The following is a 24,053-nucleotide window of genomic DNA, read 5'->3' on the forward strand; positions in this document are numbered from 1 at the left end:
CATGGGGTGAGGTGAGGAGGGGATTCTTCCAATTCAGGCAAGGTCAGACTTGTCCTGAACACTAGTGATCACTCAATTTTGTTAGCAGTTAAAACCACACAGATTTAAACTATGCTTGGAGAGTTTCCCTTGTAAACACAAGAGGGTGCTCTTTAACCATTGATAGCCAGTTTTAAAAAGTTAACTGTAGTGTGTTACAGTCTCAGAAGGAAGAACAGTTGGCTGTCCTGTTTCTGTTGCTGCGATAAATAGTGTGCTCAAACGCAGTTCAGAAAAAACACTTTATTTCAGCTTGCAACTTTCAGGTTATCCTATGACTGAGGGAAGTCAGGGCAGGAATGTGGAGGCAAGGACTGGAACAGATGTCATGGGAAACACTGCTTAGGTTTGCTTAGCTTACTTTCTTACTTAGACAATCTAGGACACCTGCCCAGGGTTGCCACTACCTATAGTGAACTGGGCCCTCCTACATCATTAAGAGAGCCTGTTTCTTAATAATCAAGAAAATGTCCTATGGACTTGCCTATAAGCAATCTGATTACATCTTCTCATTTTGAGTTTTCTCTTCCTAAATAATTCTAGCTTGTTAAGTTGACAAAAACCAAACAAAACCCAAAACAAACACTAACACCACTAACTTTTCCTTTCTGATTTGTTTCTAGTAAGATACTAAACAGTCTCTTTAAAAAAATTCAAGCACTTTAAAAGTTCAGTCTCTTTACAAATCCAGAATACCTTTCCTGGTTTCTCTAAAATACCCAACTCTCAATTAACTGTGGGCTCCTGCAAAATTAAAAAAAACAAAAACAAAAACAAAAAACCCTTAAATGCTTTCTTACTCTTAAGAGGAAAAAACCTGAATACAGTCAAAGTCCAGCTGTGTAAACCTTGGTGTCAGGCATCTGTGGCTCTGGGCTCCACAGATCTTGAGGAACTCCATTCCACAGCTACTTCTATCTTTGGTGCTGGCATCTCTGTGGCAACTGGGCTGCATCTTCACCACAGGCCTCTTTTGGGCTCTCCAGGCACTCTGACCCTGCAATACCTCAGCTGCTCTCCATGACTCCTTTGGCTGCTATCATAAGGTACGGTCTTGGTCCTCTCTGGACCACAGCTTCTGTGTGCTGACCCTGAGCAAACATTTCCCTGAGCAAGATTTTGCCTCAGTGATGCTGGCTGATCTCTCATTTTGTTTTGTTTGAGACAGGGTTTGTCTGTAGCCTTGGCTGTCCTAGAACTAAGCAGATAAGGCTAGCCTCTAACTCATATCCATTTCTGTCTCTCAAGCACCAGGATTAAAGACACATTACTACGCCCAGCGGCCTGTTTTCTTCTTGATCACAGCTGACTCTTCAGCCCCATTGTCAGTATCAGTCTCAGTATCCCAACAGAGCAAAGATTTCCTTTGAGTTGTTCTGTTCTCCTAGTGACCGAAACCAGTTCTTCAACTCCAGCCTTCGAGAAGCTCAAATTCCTAATTCAGAGTATCACACTCACATGGCTCCGATAGTGCCTTCGTTTCCTTTTGAAACTTCACAAGTCAGGCCTCTGTCTTCTGCAGTGCTCAGCATTCTTACCTACAAAGCTCCTACAGAACAGCCCACTAAGTTCTGAGCCCTCTGGCTTTTCTGGCCCCAAGTCCCAAATACTTCCACCATCCTCCCCCCAAAACCAATATGAACAATGTGATTAGGTTTATACCAGTTTTTGACTAAGAGATTTCTTTTTTTTAAAAAAAAATTATGTATTTTATTTATATGAGTATACTGTCACTGTCTTCGGACTCCCAGAAGAGGGCTCTGGATTCTGTTACAGATAGAGTGAGCCACCATGTGGTTGCTGGGAATTGAACTCAGGACCTCCTTTGGAAGAGTAGTCAGTGCTCTTAATGGCTGAGCCATTTCTCTAACCCCGTCTGCGAGTTTCTATTGCTTTGATGAAACACTTGACAAAAAGCGATTTGGTGAGGAAAGGGTTGGTTTGTACATGTCCCAAGTTCACTGAGGGGAACAAAGGCAGGAACTGAAGCAGAGCCATGGAAATGTGCTGCTTATTGGCTGGCTCCTCATGGCCTGCTCAGTTTACTGTCTTTCATACCCAGGACCACCTGCCCTGGGGTGGCACCGCTACGGACGGGTTGGTCCCTTCCATATCAATCAGTCAAGAAAATGCGCTATAGACTTGCCCACTGGCCAATCTGATGGAGGCAGTCATTCACCCGAGCTTTTCTCTTTTCTAGATTATTCTAGATTGTGTAAAGTTAACAAACACTAGCCAGGTTTGTCTGTGTTAGACAGTATTCTGTAGCAATAATAACAATAATTGGCTATGGGCATTTTCGAATCCTTATATAACCTAGATGTCTTTACATCGATGAATTTACATTTCAAAAAGACTCAATTAAGGAAAATTTTCCCCCTAGGTCTCTCCAGAAGACCCAGGAGCTCAGTTCTTGATTCGAACTGGGTCTGTGGGCCGAAATAGGGCCGAGGCCTCTTTGGAACGAGCCCAGAACCTCAACCCCATGGTGGATGTAAAGGTAGACACTGAGCATATAGAGAAGAAGCCAGAGTCCTTCTTCACAAAGTTTGATGCGGTGAGTTTCTTAGTATTAAGCCTGTTGGGAGAGTCAGGCAAGTTGAAGTAGTAGTGGAAAGCTCAGTGTGGATTCGTACCTCTAAACCTTGTGCTTGGGAGCCGAGCAGGAAGGAGGCCAGCCAGGACTGCCTACCAAGATTAACTGTAGGTGTACAAGAGCTTTCAGATCACACACTCTGAACTTTCTCCCCATGTGTCTTATAAACTGTTTTCTTCTTTAGGCTTAACACATGTATAAATATGTTTCTAAATGGGTCTGGTCTGTTAGACCTATTGGGGTTGTTTGTGAGATGCCTGCTGTCTTCTGCGTCTGGGCTTATGTATCGGAGACGAGGTTTCAGCGTTAGCGTTTATCTTCCTTCAGGATATTTGTTCATGTGTTCTGAAAATTTAAGTTTCTGATTAATTTGGTTGCCAGTTGCATTTATTTGATAGAAATATCAGTCTGTTTTGTGTTAAGGAAGCAAGCACACCTATCTAAGCTTGGTAGCACTTGCCTATAATCCCAACATTTGGCAAGTGGAATTAGGAAGGAATAAGACTGCGTTTGAGGCCATCAGGGCTACATGAGGCTATTTTGTTGTATTGTGTTTTGTTTTGTTTTATTTTGTTCTTGAGGACAGTTTCTCTGTAGTCCTGGCCAGGCTGGCCTTTGAACTTGGAGATTTGCATGGTTTTGCCTCCCAAGTCCTGTGATTAAAGTCTTGCACCACTACCTCCTAGCTTTGTCTTAAAAAACACAGCTATCTAATGACCACATCTGCTCTCAATGTGTCTGTGCCTTTTTTACACAATCACTTTGGCCATGGAATTAACAGTGATACGCCAGATGAGGCATATCCACCCTCATCTAGTCTCAAGTCTGTGTCAGTGTGTTATGTTTTGTTTGTTTTTCAGGCAGGATCTCTCCACAAATCCCTACCAGTCCCAGAACTCACTAAGTAGACCAGCCTGGTTTGGAACTCTTGGGGAGACAGGCAGAGATTTTTATTTTCCGTTTCCTTGCCTCTCCAGTGCAGGGATTAAAGGCTTGTGCTGCCACATCTGGCTGGCTTTTAGCCTCTTAAAACAGGATTCCCTGCTCCCTGGGAAAGCTTAAGAGATCTTGGACAAGTAGTAAAAAAAAAAAAAAAATTAAAGTTCATGTGGGCAGATGCTCAGACATGACCTTTGGGTCAGTTAAAAAGCTGGTTATACTTTTCACCAGAACGTCCTTGATTTTAGCAGATTAGGCAGTAGTTTATATGACTGTCTTCGTGAGAACAGTGGGATGTCGTGTATGTGCTCATGCATTCAGGGAACACTGTTTTGTGAGTGGTTTTACTGTCCAGCCAGGTTCTCCTCTTAGGCGCAGAGGTGGGCATCCTATCATTTATTTCTTCTACACCCGAAACCCAAAGAACCTGTTGTTCTTGTTGAAACTGGTCTTAAGCCTACCAGAGAGACTGCTAATTTAAGATTTATGTAGACAGCAGGGCAGTGATTCACAGTTTGCAGCTCTTACCAGTCAGTTCCTGTCTTCCCTCAGGTGTGCCTGACTTGCTGCTCCAGAGATGTCATCATCAAAGTCGACCAGATCTGTCACAGAAACAGCATCAAGTTCTTCACAGGCGATGTCTTTGGGTACCATGGGTACACCTTTGCAAATCTTGGAGAGCATGAATTTGTAGAGTAAGTGCTGGGAGTAGAAGGCTGAAGGGAGCATTTCCACTGTTGAAGTGCTTCTGGTAGGAAATGAACTGCTTCAATGAAGTGCCTTACTTTACTGTACTACTTCAGAACATTCTGAAACAAGGAACCAACAAATTATGAAGCAGAATTGTTTTGTGGATTCACATTTTTCTTGTTTTATCAAGGCAGAGTTTCTTTGTTTGGCTGTCCTGGAACTCACTCTGTAGACCAGGCTAGCTTCCAACTCTTCCACCTACCTCTGCCTCCTGAGTGCTAGGATCAAAGGCATGTGCTACCATGTCTGCCCAGCTTGTGGGTTCAAAATTGTAGGAGACACGTAGACTCCACCTTTGAAAGCAGTGATGTCAGCTGAAGCCCAGAGCACGAAATGTTATGGGCATTGCATCATGTAGGTGTCCCAACTTCCTGAACTTGAGGGTTGGAACTCACACGCTGTCTAGGGAGGGTGTGCTTGGGTTTTAAACACTTGTTCCTTAGCTTGTGCTTGCATGTTGAGAGATGGTGGAGAGAAAGCACCTGCTAGTTCAATGGGTAGTCCTTTGGGCACATTCAGCCTGCCTTGGAGAAACTCCAAGGTTCAAAGTCTGCTGTGGAGCAGACAGACCTTATTCCTTGTTTTGAACATGAAGTTGCAGAGCTTAATAATTTTCACATGACAAGACCTGCAGTGTTTTTATTTACAGCTTTCAGGAGAAAATGGCAGAGGGTAGAGTATTTATAAAACTGTATGAGCTAGGTATTTGGCCACCATTCATTACATTTGCATCCTCTTGCTGCTCTCTCATCTCAGTCTCTCACACAGCATTGAAGCCTTCCTTGCCAGTACAGTTGGGCATAACTGGGCACAGCGTCCCACTAAGCCATGCTCATTGTTCAGCGTCTACAGCAAGCCATTGCATTTCTCTACAAGTTCTACAAGTTCCTTGGCTGTACAATTAAACTTTGAGCTGGGCAGTGGTGGTGCACACCTTAATCCCAGCACTTGGGAAGTAGAGGCAGGTGGACCTCTGAGTTCTAGGCCAGCCTGGTCTACAAAATGAGAAGCCCTGACTTGAAAATCATGGGTGGGGGAGAAAACCTTTCAAAAGGGGGAACAGGTTTTCACCATCTAACCTAGCCACACAGAAGCTTTAGAACGGCCTGGTTTTAGGAGTGTAATAGATTGAACAGTTATACCAGAAACAGGCCAGACTACTCTGACACGAGAGTCCCACAGTAGGAGGGGAGTTGGGTTTGGCTCTTTAGTTCTTGATTCCTGGAGAATGTTCGCAAAGCAGTCTCTTTGGCGTATGGCATCTTGCTTATGCTCGATTCTTCCCATAATCACATCTCCAGTAGTCACTGTGAGATTTGAACTCAGGCCTCATCGATTCTAAAGCCTTTTTGCTTTGTTTATTTTGTTTATCAAGGCAGGGTTTCTCTGTGTAGCCATGGCTGTCTAGGAGCTTACTCTGTAGACCAGGCTGGACTCGAAATCACCTTTTTGCTCATTAGACATAGGTATCCTGTGAGTTGATAACGTTTTCTAAAATTTATATTCCAGTGATGTGACTTTCAAACTTGGCTTTCTCCCATTGTCTCTGTAGAGAGAAAACCAAAGTTGCCAAAGTCGGCCAAGGAGTGGAAGACGGACCTGATGCCAAGAGAGCGAAGCTTGACTCACCTGAGACAACCATGGTCAAAAAGGTGAGTGAGGGAGCTGAGGTCCAAAGAGATGGGTTTATATTCCAAACGCGTTTTTCTTTACGGTTCTGAAGTACTGTTCTGGAACAGCACTGTGCTGGCTAGGTGACAAGCTTGCTTAACTGATTTGGCATAAAAGGCATCAGTTTTGACCTCTACTGTCTGAAGCAGTGTAGACAACTGGAACAGAAGTAGTTTATTTCCCTCTATTACCACCCATCCCCCTCCCAATCATTTTCTTTTTCTACATCGAATAGTTTGGTGCAGTTTTAGTATGGTACTGACTGCAGGAGCCAGTTTAAACTTACCCCACCCAATCCCCCAGTTTGGGATTCTCTGTGTAGCTCTTCACTTTATCTTTATCTTTTTTTTTTTTTTTAAAGATCCATTAATAACTTTTTAAAAAATAATTTTATTTATATGAGTACAGTATTGCTGTCTTCAGACGCACCAGAAGAGGGCATCAGATCCCATTACAGATGGTTGTGAGCCACCATGTGGTTGCTGGGAATTGAACTCAGGACCTCTGGAAGAGCAGTCAGTGCTCTAACCACTGAACCATCTCTCCAGCCCTTCACTTTTTCTTCTTACCCTTTATGTGTATGGGTGATTTATGTCTGCGTGTGTACCTTGTGACAGGGACCTATGAGACTGGAAGATGGTGTCAGGCCTTTCTGAGACTGGAGTTAGACAGTTGTGACTTGAGCTGCTCAGTGAAGTGTTTACTGTACAAGCGTGAGAGCAAGTTCATATGCAGACCTGACGGCAGCTCGTGCCTGTGTAAGCCAGTGCCACGGAGGTAGAGGCCGCTTGAGGATTCCTGGGCCCTGCGGGTTAGTCAGTGTAGTGAGTGCCAGGGTTAGTAATAGATCCTGTCTCAAAGAGGTGAGTTGGGCTGGAGCTCAGTATTGTAGAGGAGGATCTGGGTACAGTTCCCTGTGGCAATAAGCCCGTCATGGTGACTCATGCCTTATAATCCCAGCATTTAGGAGGTAGAAACTCAGGACCAGACGTTCAACTCTTTGCTCCAATTCCAGGTTAGCCTGAGCTACATGAGACTTTGTCTCAGAACAAACAGAAAGGTCTTCAATATGTGCATAGTAATTGCTGATGTTGTGTGTGAATTTTCTTTTTCTTGTGTTTTGTTTTTTTTCCCCTCTTCCCTCTAGTATTGGGTGTAGGATCTGGGGACTTGGACATTTGTTTGGGTCTAGTGCAGTGTTTAATCTCATTTTAAAGAAAGCAGTTAGGAAAGTGATCAGAAGGCAATGGTTTCTTTAGCTGGTGTTAGACAAGAGAATCTTGTACTGGGGAAAACCATTTGAAGTGGCTAGTATTGGTCTTGCTAAAAAAGGAAGAAATGATGGGACCAAGCCCATATTTACTCTTTGCCTTGTTGAGAAGAAAGGCGACATTGGAACATCCATTTGAAGTTGCATGGAGGGTTAGGGCTTCTGTGCAGGATCTACAGAACTGGGCCTTGTTTTCCAGCAAGGCAGATGTGTGCATTTTCTTTCCCTTACTTTGTGTTTGTGTTGGGATATCTGTGAGCCTGATGCAGAGGAATTAAGCTCTAATTTTCCTGTCTATTCACAGGACTGTAATTACCCAGAGTGAACATTAGAGTTTGGGCCAGACCTGGACTCCTTTCTTTTTGAGGCCCAGTCAGGCTTTCTCTGCCTGGTTGCCCAGTTAGGTAGGGAGAGAAATTGTTAGCAAGTGGAGGAGCACAAAAGGGGCTTTGTGGGCGGCTCTGTCAGTTTATAAATCACACCCTCTTACAAGTGTGACACTTGGCCCTGGTGTGAAGGGTTTTATGGCTTAAGTGCCTTCTCCGGTTGAGCCCCACATTTTGCATTCAAATGGAAAAAGCCCTTGCTTTGTTAGCCATTCACAGCTGGAAGTTTCCCTGGAATCACTTCTGATGATGCCCACTAGGGTGGATATGGAAGCTTCACTTGGGAGCCACTTTCCTGTCACTATGAGGGGAATGTGGGGACCCCAGGCCAGTACTTGGCAGCCTTGGTGTGCCATTCCTGGGGGTTCTGCCGGCACTTTGCCCTTTGTGCAGTGTCTTCCTTCGGAGAGCAGAAATTGAAGATATCAAAATATTCCCCAGCTGACTTTGTTAGTCAGCTGTCACAATGGGGCTCTTCAGCTGGGATTCCAACCCTGCACAGCATGCAGCACATTCCTTCTGACAATCCCCTGGATTCCAGACCTTGCCTTTGTGTCTTAACCAGAACACTGGGCAAAGACAGGGTGTGGCAGTGTTTGGCCTGTGGCTTTGCCACCTGGTAATAACAACTTCTCTATTTGAGCAGATAGGGCCTTGGGATTTTATTTTACTTCTTTGTAATTTTTTGAGTGTGCCAGTCCTGGGTGACCTGGATCGTAGAATGGTGACCAGGTTGACCCAGATCTTCCTGCCACCAGGCCAAGCAGCCCTGGATTTTGAAGTTTTGTCTAGGTGAGTTCCTGCACCCAGACTTTAAGGTTTCCTCAATTGTATAGAATAAGTAGTTAGGCCTTACTCAGACTGCAGTATGGGGTGAGGGAAGCATCTACTTCCTGTTTCCTGTGAAAGGTGTCTGTCAGAGTTCCCTCTCCTCCCACTTGTCCTAGGTTCAATCAGATGTTGTAAAACCACTTTGGGTTCAAGGTACATGGTGTGCTCCTAAATTAGAAACTTCAGAAAACAAAGAGGAAAAACAGAGCTTGTGGTTTTCACACATCTAGGAAGTTGGGCCTTTTTAACACATATGTGCCTGTGATAAATAGGGCAGTAGGAAAGGCCCAACTGGAGGCAGCTGGTATTTGGGTTTGTTAGCATCTTTTTGGCACTTTAGTTTTTAAGTTACATGTGTTTGCTTTGTGTGTCTGTGTCTGGCAGCTGTGAAGTGTTGTGGACAGTTCTTTAACACTGAGTCACACCATCTTCCCTTTAGATTTTAGTCCTGGGGCTGATTAGATAGGTAAAGGGACTTGTCACCCAACCACATCATCTAAGTTGGTTCTTCAGGACACGTGGTGGAGAGAATCATCTCCTACAGATTGGCCTCTTACTTCTGTGTGCACACACAAGGAATGAATAGACATGTGCCTTTAAAATATTAGGTTTTAGTCCTTGAGGGGAGGAAAACTTTGTTTCCATATTCCTGTGCACAGTCATAGTTGGGAAATAGGGTTCAGTGTAATGGCATGTCCTGCAACTGAAACTGACAACCCTGAAGGAGATCTTTGTCATTTTAAACCCATATCATAGGATTAACTGTGAGATGAACTAATGACTTAGCTTCACAGGACATGAGTTTTCCTACATCAGTTACTTGATCTGAGAGAACAGAATCCAAAGATAAGAAACTTGCTCAGAAACAGAAGTGAGTTACTGTCAAGACAAGGTCCTCACAGATTAGTTAGGGTTACGGCCTTCCCAGGTGTCGGGATTGCTTGGTTTAGAGCTACTGTTACCAACTTTGTTGACTTTTCACAGAGTTGATATTGGAAAACACAGATATTTACACTATGATTTGTAATACTAGCCAAATTATAGTTCAGAAGTAGCAATGAAAACAGTTTTATGGCCAGCCGGTTATGTGCACACCTTTAATCTCAGCCCTGGAGAGGCAGAGGCGGCAGATCTCTTTGAGTTCAACGACAGCCTGTTCTATAGAGCTGAGTTCCTAGACAGCCAAGGCTCCTCAGAGAAACCCTGTCTTGAGAAGAAAAAAGAAAGGAAAGAAAAGACTAAGTTTATGGTTGAGGGGACCACCATATGAGGAGGGGTTGCAGCGTTAGGAAGGCTGAGAACTACTGGTTTAGAGACATGAAGTGCACTGGCATCTGCAGTTTGGCTGGATACTGCTGTCAGGTTCTCTGGGGAAGGTAGTTAGCCGAGGTGTGGAGTGATGTGATGAGCCTTCATGGAGTGTCTGTCTGCTCCCAGCCCTCCATTCCTTCCCGTCCTTTTTCTCTTCTTTCCTCTCTTCATGACTGAGAAAGGGTAGCCCAGCTGGGTTTAAACTTAGTCTATAGTCCACAGAGGCCTTGTGTTTTCAGTCTTTTCTGCTTCAGAATGCCGAGTGCAAGGCATACTGTTGTCACTGTGTCTGACACACATGTAAGTATACAGATAATTATTTGTTTCATGTACAGAAATATGCCACGTCCTTGAATGTAAAGTTATAAAAAGTAAACCTGAGCGAATTGGATACCATGTTCTCAGTGCTGGCATACTAATCTCTGCGCCCTTTTCTTTATTCTCTGCCGTACTTTACTCGGGGCTGCTGAGATGTGTGAGTAGACTAAAAGGCACCTTAAAGGGAAGACTCCACTCATGCTTACTTGCCTTTGATTTAATCATGTTTGTAGATCTAAAGAAGTCAGACTTTGGGGGCTAGAGAGATAGGGCTTAGCATTTAAGAGCACTTGTTGCTCTTTGCAAAGAACCCCATTTCCAGGGAGTCCAGCAGGCATGTATGTAGTCCTTAACATTCATATACCTAAAGTAAAATGAATAAATGGTTTTTAAAAAATATTTTATATAAGTACACTGTAGCTGTCTTCAGACACACCGGAAGAGGGCATCAGACCCCATTACAGATGGCTGTGAGCCACCCTGTGGGTGCTGGGATTTGAACCCAGGACCTCAGGAAGAGCAGCCAGTGCTCTAACCACTGAGCCATCCCTCCAGCCTCCTTGTGTTCTTTTCTGTAGGGTAAAATTAGGATAAGGGCGTCTTCACCTTTCCCAGATTCTGTTGTTGCTCTCAAGGATTTGTTGCCAGTTTACATCCCATGGCCAATAGCATGTGACAGTGACAGTGCTCACCTCAGGCTTGGTCTCAGCTGTGCTGATGACTGAGAATTGGTTCGGCTTATGGGTGTCGTTTTCTTTCACATAGGTTCTCAATATAGGCTCTGGTCCAGGAGTAGCTTATGCTATAGAATTGGCATCCCTCTACCTCTGCCTCCCATATTCTAGGACTGTAAATATGCACCAGCATGATAGGCGCTTTTTTTTTTTTTTTTAACTAAAAAACTTCCACCAGATGGTGGTGGCACATGCCTTTACTCCCAGCACTCAGGAGGTAGGACACAAATCTCTTGAGTCAAGGCCAACCTGGTCTACAGAGTTCCAGGACAACCAGGGCCGCACAAAGAAATCCTGGATGGATGGATGGATGGATGGATGGATGGATGGATGGATGATGGATGGATGGATGGATGGATGGATGGATGGATGGATGGATGGATGGATAAAATTTTCCCCTTTATATGTATGGGTGCTTTGTCTGCGTGAATGTGCATGTACCACATGGAGGCAGTTTTTATGGGAGGCCAGAAGAGGAGTCAGAATCCTTGAGGCTGGAGTTACAGATGGTAGTGTGCTGCCCTATGGATGCTGAGAATCAAACCCAGGTCTGATATAAGAGCAGCCAGAGCTATTTACCACTGAGCCAAAACTTTAGTCTCTGAGAGGTTGCCTTTTCTGCTGTGATGATAAATGTTTTGTGGAGAGGTATTTTTAAAATAGTACAAACTCATTTCTCAGCAGCTTTAATCATTTGAGGATGCGTGAATTGACCACATGGCATTCATGCTTATTAACATATCAGTTTTACATACTTGCACATGGAGGCCGCCTGAGGTTAATATCAGGCTGTCTGTCATCCATGATTCCTGTGTTCAATTTATATGATGAGATGAGGTGTCTTTCTTGAACCCAGAGCCCACCTATTCAGCCAGTTCATCTAGCTAGCTTGCATTTCAAATGCTGGGATTCTAAGCCTACAACATGCCTAACCAGTAACCAGCTACTTTTATTTCTCTATATATTGCCATTGAGTTTACACCAGTACCTCTCAGTACAATGTTCATTCTAGTTTCTTACTGTTCCATATGTTAATTAATTCTCTTCTGATAGGCAAGCCTGGCTCCCGGGATTGCAGTATTTGCTTGTGTTAGCCACTGGGTGGAACCAGTGTCCTGTTACTGTTTCTATGGAGATAGCGTTCTTACTCTGTTTGCTAGACTTTTCACCCAGGACACCCATCTCCTGAATGCTGTCTTGGAAATTCCCTTTCTAGAAATGTCTGTGTGGGGGTAATATGGGACTGTATTACTCAGGAAAAAGTAAGTGATATTTGGCTCTTTTTTAATGTTTATTTTTAATTATGGTTTTGTTTGTGAGTATGTTCAGGTGCCTGTGTAGGCCAGAAACTCTGATCTCTTGGGATGGGAGTTACAGAACTATAGAGCTGGATGTGGGCACTGGGAATTGAACTTAGTTCTTCTGAAAGAACAGTATGTGCTCTTAACGGCTGTGCCATCTCTTCTAGCCTAAAGAGAGAGGGACACACACACACACACACACATCTCGTTGAAATTAGTTCTCTTCTTCCATCATGTGGGCTCCAGGGGGTGGACCTCAGATTGTTAAGCTTGACCAGCATCTTTACGGGCTGAACAAGCTCTCTGGCCCTGTGTTGTTTTTCCTTTTTGTTTCACTTTTAGAGTGAAATCAGTAATACTTTTTTTTTGCATTAAATAGATTACAGTTTAAAATCTAATACATCCCATTGCATTTTTGAGCTAATTTGATTTGGGGCTACATCAGCAGTAGAGCATTTGCTCAGCCGTTGTAAGGCCATGGCTAACCCCAGCACAAGACAAGTAATGTGCTTTAGATACATGGCTTTCATGCATACATAGTCCTGCCACAGGACCTTTACAAATGTTGTTTCTGCTTCCCTAGCCTGGACCTTTTGTCCCATCCCTTACTCTTTCTTATTCTGTCAACATCAAACCATTGTGTTGGGAAATGTTTAAATTTTGGTCTTCTACAGAATTAATGAATGTTCTATTTAATACCTTTTGTTGTGTTTGTAGATTGAGTCTTACTATGTAGTAGCTCAACCTGGCTGTCCATCCTCCTGCCTCAAGCCCCTGGGTCCCAGAATTAAAGGCCTGTGTACCACCTCATCCAGTTGAGTCTGGAAGGTTGAAACAGGAGGATCTCTGCCAAGTTTGAGGTCAGCCTGGTCTAAATAGTGAGACCAAAATGAAACAGGTGTTGGGAGGTTGGCTGTGTCATCTTCCTACATCGGGAGCACATGCCCATCCCTGTTCAGAGTGTGAAGGAAGTGTTTCTTTAGTGGGCACTGGTTTCTTAGACTAAGACTGATTGTTTCCATTTGTATGTCGTGGAAAGTGTTCCTGTCTGATTCAGACCAGCTTATTTGTGAACACTCTGCCTTTTCCACAGAAAGTGCTTTTCTGCCCTGTAAAAGAAGCGCTGGAAGTGGACTGGAGTGGAGAGAAAGCTAAGGCTTCCCTGAAGCGAACTGCCCCAGACTACTTTCTGCTGCAAGGTGAGACCTGGAGATGGAGACACCCCAGCCAGGCTTGTGCTGTGGCCCAGTGTTGAAGCTGTGTGGGTTCCTCTGTCTCCACACCTGTCAGAATGACCTGTTTTCCACAGTGAGCCTGAGGTGGGTGTAAGCTCCCCAGCATCTTTTCACACGGCCTGTCCAGACCTGGTCTTAAACCCTTAGTCTCCTGACAAGAGCTCTGAGTTGTTTGCTTTTTACCTTTTGCATTGAGCTCTCACAGAGGAGTCCAGCTTGAACTTGAGAGTCTCCTGCCTCAGTCTCCCACATTTACCATTTATTCTACCTGGCTTCTCCCTTGCTGAATGAGTCATCTTTCAGGGTTTTGATAGGAAAATACTGGTTGACCTTCACTGTTGCTTCTGTCCCTGACAGTTTCAATTCAATTGTTTAATTTTAATTTTTATTTTAGTATATATAGATTTTTGAGACAGAGTTTCAGTCTATAACTTTGGTCTAGAATGGGCTGTTTAGACCAAGCAGGCTTTGAACTCACGGAGATGTCCTCCCACCCCCTCTCTTATATATGGGTGATTTGCTCATATACGTGTACATGGATTGTCTGTGTAAAGTACAGGGTGTGTGTGTTTGGTATTCACAGAATACAGAAGAGTGTGCTAGATTCCTCTTCTGATGCTTGTGAGCCACCTTGTCAGTGTAGGAGCCAAACTTAAGTCCTTTGCAAGAACAGCAAGTACTCTTAATTGCAGAGCACTTAATTCTAGCCCCATCAAAGTTCACTTTTTAAATACCATTTAAAAAATAATTGGTAGGGCATGGTAAAGACATGCTTGCTAGCACTTGGGATTCAGACACAGCCACCTCGTGCATCTGAGGACAACCTACGCTATGTCAACTTCAGTCTAAACTCAGGAAAAGGACGGGATAGAGAAATTTAGTGGGTGAACTATTTTAAAGCCCTGAATGTCGATTCATACAGAAATATTTAAGTGGGTTAAGTAGGAATGAGTGCTAGGCATGTGAGAAATGCCTTCCCTAAGGACTGTGGGACCCTGTGTGGAAGAAGTACCAGCTGCACTATGAGCAGCACCTGCTCCTCTGGGACAGGGTTGCCTGCAAGCCCTGTATTTGGCACAGGAAGCTGTAGTCACTAGTTTTCAGCTTTTGTGTATATGTTGAAACCCTTTCTAGTAATTGCTTATGAAGCAGCCCCTGAGCCTGCCCTGGCTTGTTTGGGTCTGTTAGGGTGGCTCTAGTTCTGGCTGTTAGAATGCATTGGGGAGCATTCCTGCATCTAGTGATGTGCTGTCACTCAACATCCTACAGCAGCTCCTGTGGCAGAGATCGAACCACTGGAGATATCAGTGCAAGCTCTTCCCTCACGTAGTCCTACCTCTGGGGAGGCTGAGATAGGACAATTGCAACAAGTTCAAGGCTAGCTTCAGAAACGTTGGGACTGTGTCTCAGGAAAATAGGATGTCATGTCTGAGAATGACAGTGTCCAGGGGACCTCCCATCTGTATCAAGAGTACAGCACCTTCTAAGGTGGATTAGATGGTCCTTAGTTTGTTCTTTCATTTCTTTCACTTATTCACCTCATTATCTGTCTGTCTTTCTGTCTCTGTGTGTGTCCTGGAACTTAATTTGTAGACCAGGATAGCCTCAAACTTCAGATCTGCCTGCCTTACCTCTGTAGTGCTGGGATTAAAGGCATTTGCCACTATGTTTGGATGTTCATTGTTATTTAATCTCTTGATAAGGATTTTTTTAGCTTTTCATGTATGTCACTATACCTGACATTAACTGCGATGTCATGATCACGTAGCCTGTGATGTATGGTTTTTGTTTTTTGAGACAGGTCTCACTGTGCAGCTTTGGCTGCCTTGGAACTTATATTAGACCAGGCTGGCCTTGAACTCACGGAGTACCTACCTCTGCCTCCCAAGTGCTAGAATTGATAACTTATCTTTCTTGAGACCAGGTGTTTGGAATAAAAACTGACCGAACATTTCCTGCTTATTCTGCCGTTTGTCTAAGATTTGTGATCGATCCTGAGGCCTACAAGTCCATTCAGTAAAAATTTTGAGAGGGCTTGGGGTTGAGTACCTAAGTATTCAACACGTGCCTAGTGTATCCAAGGTCTTCAAGTTCAGTCCCCAGCACCACAGAGAAGGAAAGTTTTTGGAAGAGAACAAAGGGGAAAAGCAGTACAGTGTGGCGCTGTATTCTAGAGACTGCCACCTTGTTACCTTTCTTAGAAAGTGTGCCCTAAGGGCCTGACCCTACTGAGTGCTAGGACTTATTAAGGACCTTGCTCCTGGAGTGGCTGGTGGTCACCAAAGCCTGTTGCTTTTCCATGATGCCTGCTACTTGTCAGTCTATAAACAGCGAGTGGTTGTTGGGGGGCTCGCCAGTAATCCCAGCACTAAGGAAGCAGAGGTAAGAGGATTACTGTGACTGCAAGGAGATCTGGGCCTACTAAAAAAATGACAAAACAAAACAGGGGAAAAAGAGTTAGAGATAGATTGGGCAGAAAAATAGTTGACTGTAGGACTAACTGGAAGATCTGTATTGAACTGTTTTGTTTTGTCTATTTAATGTATGTGAGTACACCATAGCTGTCTTCAGACACACCAGAAGAAGGCATCAGATCCCATTACAGATGGTTTGTGAGCCACCATGTGGTTGATGGGATTTGAACTCAGGACCTCTGGAAGAACAGTCAGTGCTCTAACCACTGAGCCATCTCTCAGCTCAACCCCCATTGCTTTTTGAGAAGTATACTTAATTAAACCTGGCCTGGTGGCACTGGACAGTAATCTCAGGTTCTTGGGAGGCTGAAGCGGGATGATAGCAAAGTCAAGGTCTCTAAACTGTGACGTGATCTCAAGGTCAATCTAGGTAAGTTATTAGAACCCTGTCTCAAAACAAAAGAATAAAACTGGAGGGTGCATCCCAGTGGTTAGAGCACTTGTCTTGCCTGCGGTCCAACGACCCATAAGTAGCTTCAAAAAGAAAAAGTGATAAATCATACATCAGCAGAGTTGGTGCACAGATACACACAAATGAACTTGGGTTTCATTAGGTTATTTTGAATTCAGATTTAAGAAACTGGCCAGTTAATTTCTTCCTGTCATATCATAGCTGAGTAAACAAATTCCTAAAAGCGGAATTGCCACCTGCCTCCCTCGAGGCAGGGGTGTAGCCCAGGCTACTTAGAGAATTTGCTTTCCTGGAATTTGCTCTGTAGACTAGGCTAGCCTCGAACTTGGAGATCCTGGATGTTGGACTCAAAGTTGAGCGCTACCACCATTCAGCAGCAGATTGACTTCTTTACTCGAGATTCCAATCACAGCTAATGGCAAGGATGCTTAGCAGAAGGCCTTGTGCTGTTAGCACACCAGATAATTTGCTATCCTGAAGTAATAGCTTAAATGATACTGGAGGACCTGAACTGGTGAGTGATCTTGTCCTGTTGGCTGGATGACATACCGTCATCTGATTTGGAAAAATGTGTAAGCACTTTTCAGTTTTTCCAGGCCTCAGAATGTGACCCAGATGAGCTGATGATGCCTTAGTGATGACTTCATGTCACCTGGTTGTGCTCAGTGAGGACAGGGTGATTGGGCTGTGATGCACCCCTGAGAAAACAAAGAACCCAGCCTCATTCCCCCCTTGCCTGGTTGGAGACACTGAGGTAAATGACTATTCTTGTATGAGTGACTGGTTATTGCTTGTCTGCTCATTGATTCCACTTCAGAATGCAAACTGCTCGCGTGTTGTTAAAACATATATCTAGGTGCTGGAAAGATGGCTCAGCGCTTCAGAGCACTGGCTGCTCTTGTAGGGGCCCTGGCTTTGATTCCCAGCACTCAGCACAGCAGGTCATAGCTGTGATGTCCAGTGTCTTCCAGAGTCTCATGCTGCCCTGTTTTCCTGTGTGTGTGCTTGTTGTGTTTGGGAACTCGGTGTTTTTCCAGTTAGTCTAGTGCAACAGTGGTCAGACTGAATGCTTCCTGGTGCGTTTTTCCACTGTCTTGAGAGCTGTCCTCTCCATCTGTGAGCAGATAGAGCTCATCTTTTTATTATTCTCCCATGGTGTGTTTCAAAACATTAAGTGTGAGCTGGTTTCCTGTGGCAAAAAGTTGACTTTGATTTGTTCTTTTTGAGGTTACTGTGAGTTTATCATAACAGGAGTGCTAAAAATAGTGGCTCTCAGATGGAAACTGTTCTCTTACCAACATGGACAGTAACACACATACTTACCCAGGAGCACAGCTCAAGATGAGTTACTATCAGAGGGTCCATGCTCTCAGTCTCTGCTAAGAAACTGTGGAAAAATACTTAAACATACTGCTGCCTCAGAACTGAAGGCAGAAATGACAAAGGTCAAACATTTGGGGTGCATCTGCTATTTGCAAGATCTATAGCTAAGAATCAAGAGAAAGAATTGATCTCCTTATCAGCATGTTCACAAACTTTAACACCTTGGGAGGAGAGCTCTAATGTAGGTTGTAGAGCAAAACTGCTCTATCAAGTAGCTGCTGAGTATGACCAAATCTCTACAGCTCTCAGAGCAGGTCAGGGGACTCCCTAACTGGGAGTACAGGCACCTCTTTAGATTGAGGTAAGAGGATAGTTTTGTAAGCTAAAGAGCAGCATACAGCAGCAGGAGGCTAAATCTCACTGGATGTGGTATTAGATCCACCCAAAACTTTGAGAAAGTGCAGATCAACTATCTGTTGCTCCCTTTGCCAGCTCAGAATAACAGGGTGACTTGCTTCCTGGCATTTTTCTAAAGTTTCTCAAATGAGACCTTCTATAGTAGGAAAAGAAACCATACTTTAAAACAGAGCCCCAGTCACCTGTTTTAATTTAACATGTCCTAAATTCTTATTTTTTAATTAGCAGTACTGTACTAAAACAGGAACAATAGGGAGCTCCTGGAATAACCTCCTGAGTGCATTGAGTTTATTTTGTTTGTTTGTTGAGACAGAATCTCAACCAGGATAAATCAGTGTGGTGTCCTCAGAAGTCATACAGCCAAAGCAGGCCTTGAATGTCTAATCTTGCGTCTACCTACTAAGTGCTGGGATTATGGATCTGTATATAACCACCAGGTCTTGTTTTAATACAGTGGTTTTTGTGTATCTGTCTGAAGAAAGAACTGAAAATTAGTAAAGTATAGCTTTGTTTTTCATTGTTAACAGTTTTGGAAGTTACTTAAGTATTGGAGTGAGCAAGTAGGTAAACAGTGTGGATGAGCACAGCCAGATGTTTGTTTGTTTGTGTGATTTTTATTTTTTAAGCAGAATAGTGTGTTTATGGAGGCAGGAACCCTGTGAGAGTGGGCAAGATTGGAGGAAGCAGTGCACACGTGCCTGTGCCTTCTCTTCTGCAGATCAGGGACAGGGCGTGTGCACGTGCATTGTCTTATGCACATCTGTGAGTCAGAAGCTTAAATGTGAAGACTCCCCTGGAGGGACTGACCCTCCTAACTACCTCACAGTAGTTACTATCTTTTTCCACTAAGTGAAACCAAGACTTCTTAGAGAAGTGGATGATTCCAGAAGTGGGACAGGAAAGTTACAGGTGAGCTTGTAGCATCGTGCTGTGCCAGGAAATATAAACTTGTTTAAGAATGGTGGCACCTGTCAAAAGAAGACTAATAATAAGTGTACAGAGGAGGAATGGCAGACATTTAGAAAACCTGTAGCTGAGGAGATGACTCCTCCAATTAATTATGAGGACCTGAGTTCAAATCCCAGCATACCCACACAAACAAATAAGAAAAATATAATTTTAAAAAAGAGAAACTATAACCTGAGTGTGGTGTTATGTCTCTGTTACCATTACTTGAGAGATGGAGGCGGGGAGATTACGTGAGCTCTTTTCTTTTAAAGTCAAGCATTGGTATGAGAACTTATCTCAAAAAAGAGAGGGTAGGCTGGAGAGATAGCTTGTCAATGAACTATATGTAACTCCAGCTTCAGGCAGTCCAAACCCTCTGGTCTCTGAGCACACACCACACCTACACCCCACACACACATAAAGTGGGACAAGAAGCCTAAAAACCCAAGGCAACACCTAAAAAAGAATGTGCCTGTATTAAATACAGGACACTCTTAAAAGGTGCTTACTTGTTTATAAGATTTATTTATTCATTTTACATATGTGTACACTGTAGCTGCTTCAGACACACAAGAAGAGGGCATCTGTTTGCATTACAGATGGTTCCATGTGGCTGCTGGGAATTGAACTCAGGACTTTTAGAAGAGCAGTTGGTGCTCTTAACTGCTGAGCCATCTCTCCAGCCCAAAGAGAAGTTTTGTTTGTTTGTGTGGTTTCTCTACCCTGCCCCATTTTAATGGGGGAGATCCCAGTACCCTGAATGCACTATATAACAATACTCACTGTACTGTATTTCCAGACCCAGAGCTGTGTTCAACAGTACCTCAACTCTCCTGACAGGGATCTTGTTTTTCTTTTTTTAAGATTTATTTATTTATTTTATGTTTATGAGTACACTGTAGTTGTCTTCAGACACACCAGATCCCATTACAGATGGTTGTGAGCCACCATGTGGTTGCTGGGATTTGAACTCAGGACCTTAAAATGAACTCAGGGATCTTAAAATGAAATTCCTTGTGTACACTCACTCAGGAATAGAGAACTGTGTTTCTTTTCTACAAGAGCAAAACTTTTGTTATGTGTTGGGAATGGGGGTTGTCCGGTAAGGCACTATCCCTATAAAGGATTTTTTACTTTTATCGAGTATTGGTGTTGGGGGGGGGGGTCTAGAGGCTGTAATCAGCTACTGATGATGACTGCAGACAGATTCAACTTTATTACGCAGCTGCTGCCGTGGGGGATACAAAGAGAAGCTGGGCAGTATAGGATAGTGTGGGGTGCAGAGCACGGGTAGTGAGTCGCCTTCCTCCACAAGGGGCTGGGCACGATGGCTCGGGAGCTAAATGGCTTGCTGCTCTTGCAGAGGACCAAAGTGCAACTTGAGGCATCCCTATCATGTGTCTCATGGCCATCTGAATGTAGCTCCAGGGCTCTGATGCCCTCTTGGGTACCTGTATGCACATATGTTTATGCTTACAAATTTTTTTACAAAAATTATGAAAAAAATACTTGAAAATTTATTGCTGTTATTTTAGTGTGCGTGTTTTGTCTTTGTGTCTGTATATTACATGTGAGTGCATGCCTGCTGTCCTTGGAGTCCTGAAGCAGGAATTGGAGCCCCTGGAACTAGACTTAAGGATGGCGTAACCCACCATGGGTGCTAAAATTCATACTTGTAATTCTCTGTAAGAACAGCAACTGCTCCCCAGGGCTGTTGTAATTTACATGGTTAGCCCAGCACTTGAGAGGCAGAAGCAGGAGGATCTTGAGTTCCAAGGCAACCAAGGTTACACAGAGAAACCCTATCTCGATAGCATTGAGCCATCTCTCCAGCCCCAAATGAAAAATTTGAAATTTAAGGGAGGACGGATTCATGCATACTCAATATGTTAAAAACCAGTATGCTTAAGCCAGGGGAGACAGGATAGGGGTGGCAGCAGCCAGGGGAGACAGGATAGGGGTGGCAGCACTCAGGAGGTAGAAGCAGTGAGTTTGAGGCCAGTCTGGTGGTGTGCAGATTGAGTTCTAAGACAGCCAGAAAAAAGAAAGTAAAGAAAAAGAAATAAGCACGATATTCTCTGTTCCCATTTTTCAAGAATTGTGCTTGAGTTCTGTTCTGACCCTATAATTATATTCTCTTCCTTTACTTTTTGGCGACAAGAATATCACCGTGTTCCTAGAACTTGTAGATCTGGCTAGCCAGGGATACATAGTGTGACCCTGTCTCAAGGCCCCTTTACACAGCTGGTAAGCAGCAGCATGAAATACATGAAAAAAGCTGGAGCTCACTCATCCTAGGTGAATCCACGTCTCACACTCACAGAGGGCCACTGCAGGGCTCATTCAGGTATCCAGACATTTTTAATCCCAAAGATAGTCTTCATTGCTTAATTCCCATAATTTCCCTTTTCTTCAGAAAACAGTTCTGACTATAGATACATATAGGTCTCTCTCTCTCTCTCTCTCTGTCTCCCCTCCTCTCCCCCCTCCCTACTTCCCTTTCCTTGTGTTTGCATTAGGTTTCTTCCTTCCTCTAATTCTAGCACCTTCGGGCCAAGAGCTGGCTAAATGTGTCGTCCCCTTTTGGTAGCACTGGTCTGATACTGTGCTGCTTGCTAAATGGGAACCCTTTGAGATTGCTTGGCACCTTCCTAAATTTGTAGATTTTAACTAATTCTTACTCCGTTGCTGCATTATTCTAGGTCCTTGTAAAGCTGTCTATAAGGTAATTTACATCTAGATTGTCATTTTCCTACTGTTGGTTAGCCAGGAAATGCATCTAAACCTAGAGGTGCAGGGCTGTGCCCTTCTGGAGATCTACTGGGCTGGCTACACAGATTAGGAACTTGTAGCCATGCTGGGAGCTGGCCCGTGGGGAAGAAGTTGTCTTTCTAAGACAGCTGCTTGTTGGTTTCAGAATCGAACCAGTTCACAGCTTTCTTCCCGATGAAAATACTTGAGGCTGGTGCAGAGAGGTGATGGCTCAGTGGTGGAGAGCATTGGTTGCCCTTCAGAGAGCCTGGGTTTGATTCCCAGGACTCACACGGTGGATCACAACTCCTGTAGCTCTAGTTCCAGGGGAATCTGACACCCTCTTCCGACCTCAGTGGGTACATGCAAGCGCACACACATGTATTAAACGGATACAGTTTTGTTTTTTTTTTTTTTGAGACTGCCTGTCTTGAAACTCACTCTGTAGACCAGGTTGACCTCAAACTCAAGAGATCTGCCTGCCTCTGCCTCTTGAGTGCTGGGGTTAAAGATATGCACCTCCATCACTCAGATAGTTTTCTTTTGTTTTAAGAATAAAGGTATTTAAGTTGGTTTGGATTTGAAAGAAGTTTGGGTCCACACTTACCATGTAGAAATTGGTAGCTTCTTGGTAGCTTCCTGCCTTTAAGCAATTCGTGTTGCTTCTCATGGGTCACAAAGAGAAGGACCACGGCACTCTGTTACTCTCAATTTTCACGGTAAACATTGTTCTAGTCTCTGTTTGGCTTCTAAAAAATAATTCTTTAATAACATTTTGATTTAATTCCTGAAAGGAAATCACTTGGACTTGCTCATATTGTATCCATCATTCTTCCTTGTGACTTTGATACATTGTTAAAGTCACCTTGGCATACCTCTACCTTTGCAATAGTTTTGCTGTACATACATGGGCTTCAAACTCATGAACAGCACCCCACCCACCCCATCTCTGCCTCCTAAGCTCTAAAATAACAGTGGTGAATCACCACACCTATCTCAACTGCATGCAGTCTTTCGTGTTTCTTAGGTCTCTGCCTGATGTGGGGATGGATCCTCTTTAGAAAAGAACTGTATTTTAGAACTCATAATCTTTGCCAGACACTGCCATAGGCTGGCACTGTTGAAGCATGATGTTTCCCACTGGGGTTTTGGTGCCCGGCAGTGGCAGGGACTCCTGAGGAACAGCCAGCCAGGGCAGACACCTGTGATAATGGGGCAGCGACTGACTGCTTCTTGATTTGCTGCCGTCGTGACCACAGATGTTTAAAAATAATTTATAGGCAAAAAGCAGTGGTGATGTTTGTGTCTGTGTGGCTCTTATCAGTGGTACGTTTAAAAGACCACAGTCATTAAGAAAAGAGGAAGGGGGCTGGAGAGATGGCTCTGTGGTTCAGAGCATTGACTGCTTCTGGGGTCCCAAGTTCAAATCCCAGCAACCACATGGCAGCTCGCAACCATCTGTAATGAGATCTGATGCCCACTTCTGCTGTGTTTGAAGACAGCTACAGTGTACTTATATAATGAATAAATAAATCTTTTTTTAAAAGAAGAGGAAAAAGAAAAGAGGAAGGCTTTACCATCCAGGGACAAGCAAGGACGATCCTTCAGCAGGAATTCAGGCCCAGAACCACAGTCCTGAAGCTGGGTGGCTAGTGGAGTTACTAGTAGTTCCTGGGGGCTTCCCTAGGGACGCTTATCCTCCCGTCCACAGAAGGGCATATCAGACTGTGTGTGAGGTGTCTGTTTAAGCATCCCCTCAAATGGGAGGTTGGTGGCTCTGACCGGGAGACTGAATGATGTCCCTGGAACCGTTGCTTTATCTGAACTTGAGGAACTCTGGGGTCTTGTCTTATTCCACTTTGCAAGATAGGAAAACTGAGACCCACCACATTCCGCTGCAATAATGGCCACATTGTTAGCCACCACGTCCCCTGCCCCCACTTGAGCATCTGCCTGTGAGCTGTTGACAAGCCCCCATCCCAGCTGCGGTTGTTCTTAGAGCCTCACGTCTTTTCTCTGACTGTCAGATAGTCACGGGGTGTCCTGTGCCATCTTCTCAAGTGTGGTTGGCAGAGAGCAGCAGATGCCCAGATTCAAGACCACGTGCCACTCAAGTGCTGGGCTGGAGAAAAGACCCTCTTTCCCTGCTGCTTGTGACCAGGCAGGGCGGCTGAGTGCAGAGGCCATCATAGTGGTTGTGTGACTTGGTACTGGCCAGGCTGGTAGATGGAGGACCATCAGGACACAGCCGTGGGCTCACACTACTCCCCTTTGTGATTCTCCTCGTGTCTGTTCTTTTTATGCTAGTTGGAGTGTCCCCGTTAAAGTCAAACTCAGGAGTCATTTA

The 24,053-nt window shown here is 44.2% G+C and overlaps 1 protein-coding gene across 2 annotated transcripts in view; it reads left to right on the plus strand.

Moving 5' to 3' along the window:
• SAE1 (SUMO1 activating enzyme subunit 1) overlaps positions 1-24,053 on the plus strand; it is a 50,151-nt gene that overhangs the window by 11,081 nt on the left and 15,017 nt on the right. The window contains exons 3-6 of one of the 2 annotated variants that reach the window (XM_080908599.1): positions 2,423-2,596; positions 4,127-4,269; positions 5,877-5,976; positions 13,240-13,345. In XM_080908599.1, the coding sequence (XP_080764725.1) occupies positions 2,423-2,596; positions 4,127-4,269; positions 5,877-5,976; positions 13,240-13,345 (523 nt within the window). The remainder of the gene's footprint in view (positions 1-2,422; positions 2,597-4,126; positions 4,270-5,876; positions 5,977-13,239; positions 13,346-24,053) is intronic. The other variant, XM_080908600.1, reaches the window with a different exon arrangement.

This window comes from Micromys minutus (assembly GCF_963924665.1).
Source record: "Micromys minutus genome assembly, chromosome: 32".
Classification (NCBI taxonomy): domain Eukaryota; kingdom Metazoa; phylum Chordata; class Mammalia; order Rodentia; family Muridae; genus Micromys; species Micromys minutus.